The sequence below is a fragment of the Podarcis melisellensis genome, assembly GCF_964234715.1.
Source record: "Podarcis melisellensis genome assembly, chromosome: 7".
In the NCBI taxonomy this organism is placed as follows: Eukaryota; Metazoa; Chordata; class Lepidosauria; order Squamata; family Lacertidae; genus Podarcis; species Podarcis melisellensis.
The window spans coordinates 15,497,407-15,508,314 of NC_138539.1; the positions used below are offsets into that span (position 1 = coordinate 15,497,407).

The 10,908-nt window shown below is 45.7% G+C and overlaps 1 protein-coding gene and 1 long non-coding RNA gene across 4 annotated transcripts in view; both read right to left on the minus strand.

Moving 5' to 3' along the window:
- DEPTOR (DEP domain containing MTOR interacting protein) overlaps positions 1 to 6,792 on the minus strand; it is a 62,590-nt gene extending 55,798 nt beyond the window's left edge. The window contains exons 1-2 of one of the 3 annotated variants that reach the window (XM_081918910.1): positions 6,394 to 6,792; positions 5,438 to 5,533 (exon numbers count right to left, since the gene is read on the minus strand). In XM_081918910.1, coding sequence (XP_081775036.1) covers positions 5,438 to 5,526 — 89 coding nt within the window. In that variant the 5' untranslated portion in view covers positions 5,527 to 5,533; positions 6,394 to 6,792. Of the gene's footprint in view, positions 1 to 5,437; positions 6,128 to 6,393 lie in introns of those variants that run through there. The other 2 variants (XM_081918908.1, XM_081918909.1) reach the window with 2 other exon arrangements.
- LOC309374270 overlaps positions 1 to 10,908 on the minus strand; it is a 251,011-nt gene that overhangs the window by 55,798 nt on the left and 184,305 nt on the right. The window lies entirely within an intron of this gene.

Consider the following 10,908-nt stretch of genomic DNA (forward strand, 5'->3'; position numbering starts at 1 on the left):
TCCACAGGCATGTGGCTATGCTTGTAGAGCCAAGTGCTTTTAAAATACAACGATAACACTATCACCTCATTCTTAAAGAATTTCACTCTTACCCTACAGATGGAGACCGCTGATAAAACAGCACCACACAACCCCATTTGAATATATTTCTCCACCACAATATCAGTCTGGCAGAGATCAAACAATAGGCGAACTGTGAAGGAGCCTCCCACCCCCTTGAAAGCCTTTGAAATGAGCCCAAACAAATTGGCAAAATGGCAGTCGCTGGTTCCATGTGAACTTGTGCACCTACCGACACCTCAAAATATGCTAAAGAGGGGGGAAAGTGGAAATGATCCACCCAAAAAAACCCCCACCAAGATGACAAAACAGTTGCACATAATTTGTATGTGCTAATTAAAATGCACAGATGAAAAGTTAGAAACAATTGCTCAAATATAAATGGAAAGACCACGGTGGAATCACCTGTGACCAGGTGAGCTGTGAGCCTCCTCAGTCCGACAAACAGGTGATCACTGTAGATGGGGAAACTCAAAGCTTCTTCGCTCCCTTTTTATGGTTCTTTTGTTGTTGTTGTTAAACCAGACTTGGCCTTGACCCTTCAGATAGAAAACTCCTTCAAATAAAGGAGTTTATGAAGCACTTTGACACTCAAAATATGCTAATTCTGCATGTTTGCATTTATTTCAATTGCTGACTATGCACACTATGATCTGTTTTTAAATACTTTGGGGTGGACTTTACTTCCAAACAATTCCCTATGGGGTTGGAATGTTAGTGGTGTCCTGTTGAAGGGTATAGAATCCTGATGCAGACAATTTTTTGACTTCAGTATAAAAATCTCCACTGATTATTGATATGCTTGAGTGGCTGGTCTTCGACACTTCCTCTCTTCTTCCCATGTTCCTCTTTCCAAAGATGTACAGTTTCCATAACAAAGCAAAACAAGATTTAAAGGGGGGTGGGTTCCTTCTTTGGATACAGGCATTCTGGGCGAGGTGGCCGAGAGAATACCTGTGGCACTGCTGTGACTTTTTCAAACTTAGTAAAGGTAAAGGGACCCCTGACCATTAGCTCCAGTCGTGGCCGACTCTGGGGTTGCGGTGCTCATCTTGCTTTATTGGCTGAGGGCGCCGGCGTACAGCTTCTGGGTCATGTGGCCAGCATGACTAAGCCGCTTCTGGCGAACCACAGCAGCTCACGGAAATGCCGTTTACCTTCCCGCCAGAGCAGTACCTATTTATCTACTTGCACTTTGATGTGCTTTTGAACTGCTAGGTTGGCAGGAGCAGGGACCGAGCAACGGGAGCTCACCCCGTCATGGGGATTCGAACCGCCGACCTTCTGATCGGCAAGTCCTAGGCTCTGTGGTTTAACCCACAGCACCACCCGCGTTTCAAACTTAGAATCTTTTTAAAGCTTTTAGATTCATTTTTAAAACATCGCCCAGATCACCTGGACCCCATTTCTCATCGAGAGGCAAGGAAGATAAGGTGGCAGAGAAGACACCTGTGCTGCTACAGATAATGGAATAGCTCTCCACCCCAAAAATGGGGAGGGGAAAGTGGGATGGGGGGGGAGAGAGGTGGAGAAGAAATGGGATGGAAGGAAGAGAATAGCCGTGTTGCTGCTATTGCTGCAAAGAGGAGTCTGCGGCACAATCTCTTGTGCCAGCCCTGAACCTCAGAAATAAACGGTTAGCAAAAGATTAACCACTCCAGAGAATTTTTAAAAAGAGCTGTATTTACTACTGTTCAATGACTGGGAGTCCGAAATCCTTGCCTTTCGATCAGCCAGAAGTTTACTAGCAGAAACTATTCTACCTTGTGGCCGCTGATGCCCAAGGCCAATTGTGCACCTGTTCTGCCCTACCCAGTTCCATTGCTTATTCCACCATGCCACTCATATTAAAAATGCAACACTGGTTAAAACATTTTTAACCAGTTATAGACATCAGTCAACCTGCCTCACTACAGCATGTCAACAAGCTGCCCTTGAATCTTTTTTTTTATAAAATTCAACGTATGCACCACAGAGTTTTAAAATAAATTTAGGGATGGACAGACCAGACTATTTCAGGCCCAGGTCAGTTTCTCATAGATTTATTTATAAATCTGTTTCATCCTGTTATCACAGTATTTTGTAACCACGCATTAAACAAGAAAGTACAGTTCATATTAAAATCTGCAACAATCAAATTCCTCAACCATCCCCAAGCATATTTCCTTGCAATGGGTGCAAAATTTAGTAGTGTTACAAAGTTCTTCCTGCAACGGTTTCTTTATGATAATCTCTAGAAGCTGCTAATTTAGCTTATAAAGTTTATACCTTCATTTCTCAGGAACTAGAAGACATAGCAATAGATATGCTACTTTTTCTTACATGGTTATTCTTTTTTTTATTATTGCTGGGAAAATGGCAGGTAAGTGTCAGAGACACCTATCGGCTTTTGCTCGTGATAACACAATTCCTTCCCTTTGCCATTTTGTGAACTTTCGGTTCTTCTTCTGCCGACTCCTATAAATATTCAGAGCTTTTGATTCCCTCCCCAACAAAGGCTATTTCTGGTCCCTTGCCATTTTGTGGAGCTTTTGCTCTTTAGATGTGTATGTTATGTGTATTTATTTTTAGGCTGTGTCCTTCTCCATACTGTAGCACATACCTCTTCCTTCGGAAAATGAAAGGCAACAAATGGATTTCTCTCCATCTATTATCTGTACAGGCTACTGGCAAAGCGCCCGTATTTACCCAAGTATTTTCTAAAAGGATATTCACTGAGGTTGGAGAAAGTAAAAACCTCTCTATCATGATACTAGAACTGGGGTCCATCCAACGAAGCTGAATGCTGAAACTTAATTCAGGGCAGACAAAACAAATTACTTCTTCATATAATACTTAAGCTATGGAATAGAATACCTGAAGGAGCGTCTCCACCCCCATCGTTCAGCCCAGACACTGAGGTCCAGCGCTGAGGGCCTTCTGGTGGTTCCCTCACTGCGAGAAGCCAAGTTACAGGGAACCAGGCAGAGGGCCTTCTCGGTGGTGACACCCACCCATCAGATGTCAAAGAGAAGAACAACTACCAGACTTTTAGAAGACATCTGAAGGCAGCCCTGTTTAGGGAAGCTTTTAAGGTTTAATAGACCACTGTATTTTAATACTCTGTTGGAAGCCACGCAGAGTGGCTGGGGAAACCCAGCCAGATGGACGGGGTAAAAATAATAAATTCTATTCTATTCTAGTCACTGCCGCAAGAGGTAGTGATGGTCGGCCACCAACCAAGACCGCTTTAAGATGAATTTGGCAAATTCATGGAGGATAATGGCTTCTGGCCAAGAATGAGTTCCAGTATGCCTCTTCTTTGAACACCCAGTTTCTGGGGAGTTCAAGTGGGAAGAGTGTTGTTGCATTCCTGTCCTGCTTGCAAGCTTTCTGTAGGCATCTGATTGGCGACTGAGAAATTAGGATGCTGGACTAGATGGGCCTTTGGTCTGATCCAGGAGGGCTCTCCTAAGGAGATTTACATTGCTAAGAGAGAAAGGATCAGTATTTAATTGCTAAAAGAGAAGTGCAATTTTTATAAATATATGGAAAGGCCCCAAACCACACATTATTATACAGATAACGGGAGTCTGGATATGTGCTTTCCCCCTAATTCATAGAAACACACAATCATTTCCCCTCGCACCAGATATTAGAAAGTTGTATCATAATGACTTCTGCACCTGCAGAATCCCACCACCACCACCGTTACACGCTAGTTCTTAAAAATAGGGAAGGAAATGTATGGGGGGAAAACACTGTCATTCTGCTTAAGACGTGATCCTTCTTCCTTGGAAGTAAATCCTACTGAGATCAACAGAATTTACTTTTCAGGAAACATGTTCAGGATTGGGTTTAAGGGAGCAATCTTCCAAAATTAAATGTACTGCTGTGGTATTGGCACTTTTCCATTCATTCTTTGGGGGAATTAATTAATTTGGGACCGCATGAAAGATGAATAGAGTTTCCATAATGAATTTAATGCCCAAGAGATGCTAAGACCTGCATTCTGATTACTCACTTCCCCCACTTTCCTGTCTTATCTTATGACCTGGACTTTATGCAGCCTGAAGGGAGCTCAGCATGATTAACAGGTTTGGTCTGATATAAGAAGCTGCCCATGCTAAACACTCATGGCATACAAAGAATGCAGTCACTATCTTTCCTTTCTTACTCCACCTCCTCCTCCTCCCTTTGCCTTTTTAAATTCGTTGGCTGACCCGCTGTCAAATAACCCACACAGCAATAATTCACTGGACTGAACTGAAAATTGCACAAAATTACAGTAGATTACAGATACTGCAGGACGCGGCAAGACATTTCTCTACCCTGAAAAGTTTTGCCTATGGTGATTCATGCCATTGAAGAATGCACATATGAAACTAGGTGCACGAGAGTGTTCATTTTCTCTGTAAACCTTATAAAAAGACATAAGCAGCAGGACAGTACAGTGGTACCTCGGGTTACATACGCTTCAGGTTACAGACGCTTCAGGTTACAGACTCTGCTAACCCAGATATAGTACCTTGGGTTAAGAACTTTGCTTCAGGATGAGAACAGAAATCGTGTTCCAGCGGCGCAGCAGCAGCAGGAGGCCCCATTAGCTAAAGTGGTGCTTCAGGTTAAGAACAGTTTCAGGTTAAGAACGGACCGCAGGTACCACTGTATTCTCAAAGGCGCAGGTTTTTCTTCTTCTTGTTTTCAAATTTCAATGCAGCCTCAGGGCCGGCCCACCCATGAGGCCAAGGGAGGTGACCGCCTCAGGTGGCAGGGTCCCCAGGGCCAGCATATCCTGATGTCAATCTTTCCTCACCCTGTTCCTGATGTACAGTGGTACCTCGGGTTAAGTACTTAATTCGTTCTGGAGGTCCGTTCTTAACCTGAAAGTGTTCTTAACCTGAAGCACCATTTTAGCTAATGGGGCCTCCCGCTGCTGCCACACCGCTGGAGCACGATTTCTGTTCCCTAACCCTAACCCTGAAGCAAAGTTCTTAACCCGAGGTAATATTTCTGGGTTAGTGGAATCTGTAACCTGAAGTGTATGTAACCTGAAGCGTATGTAACCCGAGGTCCCACTGTATATCTTCACCCACCCTGTCTTTCCTGATGGGAAGGGGACGGCACCTCAGGGGCCAAAATGTCTCTGTGCAGCCTCTTCCACTGCATCTGAGCACCTGGCCCAGCCCTGTCCAGTGCATCTGAGGTTAGGAAGACCAGGGCAGTGGCACATGCAACTCTCCCTAGCACCCGCTGCAGACCCCTCACATTGCCCATGGTAGAGTTCCAGGCCCCCCAGTAGTGGTTCCTCCCGCCTGTCCCCATCAGCAAAAAGATCTCCCACTCCCCAGTTCACTTTCACGACATTTGTGCAATGGGAAAAGTCCAGTTCTCCTACCGTAACTGCTCCCCTGTAAGCAGGACCTCGGCCATGTGCTCCAGCTCGGTCGCTCTCTGCTGCATGGTGCCCAGGCTGCTTTCTTCCATCTCGGCACTAACCTGGCCAGCTGCACACAAGAGCCAGAAGGTTAACAGGGAGCAGAATTGGATTCCTTCCTCAGCCTCTCCAGTGCTCAAAGCTGCCGCTTTGCAATCTAACCTCCCAAACACCAGTTTGCTCAGTTGGCTAGGGCGTGGTGCTGATAACGTCAAGGCCGTGGGTTTGATCCCCACATGGGCCACCTTTATATACCTGCATTGCAGGGGGTTGGACTAAATGTTCTCAGGGTCCCTTTCAACTCTGAGAAACCTCAACATCACCCTGAGCCCCCCTCCAGCAGCCCAATTCTGTGCCTAACCCCTCCCATCCGTCCCTCACGGTGGCATCTTCCACTCTAAGCTTTGCGCTCTCCAGAGACCATTTCTGCCCCGCTTCAATTAAAACTTCTTTCGCCCGTTGGCTCGCTGCATCTCTGTTTCACCTCCTGCCCTTGAGCTCTTTCGCAACTGGCAACGCGCAAAGGCGTTTTATTCCTCGCTTTCACAAGTTTCCCTTTTCTCCTCGCGCGCTCCTCTCTTCTTTGCAGGAACCGAGGAGCTGCCTCGCTCCGATCCGTCCTGCAAGCCTTGCATTCAAGCGCTCTTGGGCAGATTCCTCCCACCCCCTTCTCCCACCTTCATTTCACGTTGCAATAATTTTGCATGCGGCAGTTTGGGAATGTTAGCTGCGGACGGGTCGAAGGGAACGCAGCCCTTCTCCCCTCCAATCCTGCCGCAGGGAGAAATATAAAAGCAGATTCTCTGTGTCCCCGGAGAATTGCATTCTTGCATCATCAGTCACGGGAGGAAAAGCCACCGGAGGCTCTCCAAGCTCAAACAGAAACTACCACCACCCACCCCGGGCTTTCCACTCACCTGGGCTGGGGGAAAGTCGTGCGTTCCTTCTGCAGGCGATCAAAAAAGATCCCCCCGCTGGCTTTCTTGTTGTGGTGTGTGACAGACAGCTGGCGAGGGAGACACGTGGTTGCAGCAGAGGCGATCCAGCCGAGGCACCAGCGACCCCCTCCGTCCGGCACTGGCTGGGCACAGGCGCTGCTTGCGCAAAGCGTGCGCTCAATGTCAGCTGCGGCGCAGGATGATCCAGTTCAGGGCAAGGGCGGCGGCGGAGGGGGGCTGGGAAGGCTTGAAAGGGGAGGTGGGGAGAGGGAGGAAGGGCTCACCTCTTCATTTACCACCAGCGACCTTTCACAAGATTGCAGAGCGAGCTAGCGAAATGGAGAGGCGGCGCTTCTTTTTGCGCGCCTGCCTGCTTGCTGAACAGGGAAGCAACTCCAGCTGCTTGGGTCCCCCCTCCCCTTCCCCCCTCGACTTAACTGAGTTCTTCCTGTTCTTCTTCCTTCCACAACAGCTGGGGGGGGGGGAGAGGAGGAGAGAAAAATGGGTCAAAGGGGGATCGTGGTCGATTAAGAAGCTGCGCTGCGTTTCTTCTTCCTAAGAATAAGTAACAGAAAGGCAGTCGGGGCTCCGCCAGCCAAGCCAAGTGCGGTGGTGCAAAATGGGAGATCATGAGCTGGAAAGGTCCAGGTCATAGCTGTCAACCTTCCCTTTTTTTGCGGGAAATTCCCTTATTCCAGCGCCGTTTCCCGCTGCTATCCCGGATTGTTAGATATCCCTTAGACTGTCCCCGGGACAGATGAGGCTGCTGATCCCTTATTTTCGAGGCTGCTGATCCCTTATTTTCAAATCTGAAAGCTGACAGCTGTGGTCCAGGTTCAGCTCTCGCCGGGTGACCGTGGGCCATACGCTTATCTGCCTCTACCTCGCAGGGCTGTTGTGGAGCAAAAGGGGGAGGACATTTCTCTGATGAAAATAGGGACCTGCTATTCCACAATAATTTTATTATTTGTACCCTGCCCACCTGACTGGGTTGCCCCAGCCACTCTGGGCAGCTTCTAACATATATAAAAACATTAAACATTAAAAAAGACTCCCTGTACAGGGCTGCCTTCAGATGTCTTCTAAAGGTTTTATAGTTATTTATCTCTTTGGCTAGGGGTCACATAGCCTCCAAAATTTCTCCGATGAAAATAGGGACATCCGATGGAAAAGCAGGACATTCCAGGATCAAATCAGAAACTGTAAATCGGGGACTGTCCCTGGAAAATAGGGACACTTGGAGGGGCTGGGAAGAGGAACAGTGCCAGAGTAAACCCTGCAGAGGGCAGTCAAAATCTTGGGGGCCCTCACAAATTATCTCCTAATACATTTTTATAATTTTCTTTCAAGATCAAATCAATATTACTTTGATCAGTTGTTGTGAGTCGGCCAATTGGTGTCAAAGAAGGATAGAGCTTTCTTTATGTATGCAACAACAGCAGCAAGAATACTTATTGCAAAGTATTGGAAGACACAAGATCTACCCACTTTGGAAGAGTGGCAGATGAAGGTGATGGACTACATGGAATTAGCGGAAATGACTGGCAGAATCCGAGACCTGGGAGAAGAGTTGGTGGAAGAAGATTGGAAGAAATTTAAAGACTATCTACAGAAACATTGTAAAATTAATGAATGTTAAAATGATGTTGGATTGAAAATAAGTGGCATTAGCAACAAAAGTTAATAAGAGTATGCAAAAATGAATTGATAATGGAGGAAAATAAGGAGCTAGAATATGTTAAGATATAGAGTTAAGATAAATGAAAAAGGGTAAGGATTTGCTGATCTGATTATGTAAATGGGAATACAAAAAGTGGAGGTGTGAGGAGGTCAAGGAAACAAGCTAATGAGCTCAAAGTCATAACAAATGGATTTGTTTTTAATTTTTTCTTAACTATTTGTTTTTTGTATTTTGTATTGGTACTTTTTTCTTTTCTTTTATGTATTTTTGTATGTTTTCCTTTTTATTTTTTTATTTTTATATACTTTGTTCCTTTTTCTGTATTTTGTAAACTTATGTCTATGTAAAAGCTCAATAAATATTCTTAAAAAAAAAAAGATTAGTTGTTGTGGAGCCCCATAGACCAATGCCTACTTTGCAAGCAAGACCTTCATGCTGTGAGTGCCTCCTCCATAAGCTCAGGTTGTTTATATGTAAACCATTTATCATGAAATATATATGCCCCTCATTCCAAGGAAACAGAGGGCATCTGGAATCTCACACTGCTTGGAGATTGGGGTGTGTACATCAGTAATATATACAGCAAGCATGTCCAACCAGTAGATCACGATCTACCGGTAGATCCCTGGTAGATTGCAGGATCATCTCAAAAAAAGGTCAACAACTCTGTTCTCCCCCCAAAAAGCTCAGCAACCCTTGGCAGAGTCAGTGTGGTGTAGTGGTTAAGAGCGGTGGACTCGTAATCTGGTGAACCGGGTTCGTGTCTCCGCTCCTCCACATGCAGCTGCTGGGTGACCTTGGGCTAGTCACACTTCTCTGAAGTCTCTCAGCCCCACTCACCTCACAGAGTGTTTGTTGTGGGGGAGGAAGGGAAAGGAGATTGTTAGCTGCTTTGAGACTCCTTCGGGTAGTGATAAAGCGGGGTATCAAATCCAAACTCTTCTTGGCAACGCTCCCCTTCCACCCACCCACCCCACGCATGCTCCTCCTCCCTCCAATGACAATGGGTAAATCACTACCAGTTTTTTTTTTATACTGGGAGTAGATCACAGTCCCTTGGACATGCCTGATATACAGTATATAAACTTTTGAACCAACCTCTGCTCTGAAGGCTCCTGCCCTCTAATTTCAGATGTGTCAGAGGTATCCTGTGATTACATGGTCTGCTTCACTGCATAAAAGGTAAAGGGACCCCTGACCATTAGGTCCAGTCATGACCAACTCTGGGGTTCTGGCGCTCATCTCACTTTATTGGCCGAGGCAGCCGACGTACAGCTTCCGGATCATGTGGCCAGCATGACTAAGCCGCTTCTGGTGAACCAGAGCAGCACACGGAAACGCCGTTTACCTTCCCGCCAGAGCAGTACCTATTTATCTACTTGCACTTTGATGTGCTTTTGAACTGCTAGGTTGGCAGGAGCAGGGACTGAGCAACGGGAGCTCACCCCGTTGTGGGGATTTGAACTGCCGACCTTCTGATTGGCAAGTCCTAGGCTCTGTGGTTTAACCCACAGCACCATAGTCTTGCCTTTATCTCTGCTTCTTTTAATTCTCTCTGCATTACACAGGTCCATAGGCTGAGGTAGACTTCTGAGTGACAGCATGCATTTCCACTCATCCTGGTACGCTTGTGCCACACTGCACACCGTTGTGAGAAAATAACCACACCGAATAGAACCAAACAACACAGACCTTGCAGCACCTTAAATACTAGGGCTTGTGTCCCACAGTAGTCCTAGTGAAATGAATGATTAGGACTAATTTAGGCGCATTAATTTCAATGTGTCTTACTTGAGCGGAGGAAATAACTGGATACCACCTTTCTGACAGTAAGAGCTGTTTTATTGATTTTAAGGAATACAAAGATTCAGAATAACCATACAATGTGGAAGGCACTTAGTTCAAGAAATAATACAGAAATATGCAATAAACAAAGAAAAATTCAGGATACAGAGGTAGGAAGGGTACAGATTAGGAGTTTATTTATGCATTTCTTAACAATAAACAGAAAACAGAAAGTCTGGTCTTGGATTTAGGCATTGATGTATATAGACAGCATATTGGGAGGGAAGATTGTCATCTTAGAGCAACCATGGATCTGAATGCTGGTCACAGGTTAAAATTGTGCAAGTCATCCTTTACATAATTAATAACATCATACCATATTACAAATAATTTGTTTTGCCCTCTTGCTACTCTTAAAGTGCATTTTTCCCAATAAGGCTATCTCCCACAGATTGTTGTACCAGGTTAAGAGGGTAGCCCCATTTAAATCTTTCCAGTGTCTGGTAATAATTCCCCTGGCAGCTAATGATGAATGGGACACCATCTCTCTGTAGTGTGTGGGTACATTTCCAGCTTCAGACAAACTGAGGTGGGGAAGTGACAAATTTCTTGACAAATCGAGATCCAGAAGGGTTGTATTTTGGGAATCCACCAACCGGTTTCAAACTTCCTGTACTAATGAGAAATAATTTGATTTCCCCCCTGAGTATTGTCATATGTCCTTTTCTTTTTGTTGCTGCTCAAAATGTTCACAGTTTACTCCCTTCCTTCCTTCCGTGGCTTCACTATTCTGCAGCCAAAACCCATTGCTTATTTCTGCCTTATTTCCTGGCCCAATGTAACATCCCTGAGTAACTCTACCGTCAGTCAAAATAGAGTGACTGTCCCAGGGAGCCGAAGAAGGGTAATGTGGAGGCAAGTGGTCTCTTCCCTGCCCTGGCCCTGTGGACTACCTTACATTACCTAAGCAAGCTGACTACCTCCAAGTGCCATGGAAGATGGTGGTCCATCAATAGCAAGGAAGCAAG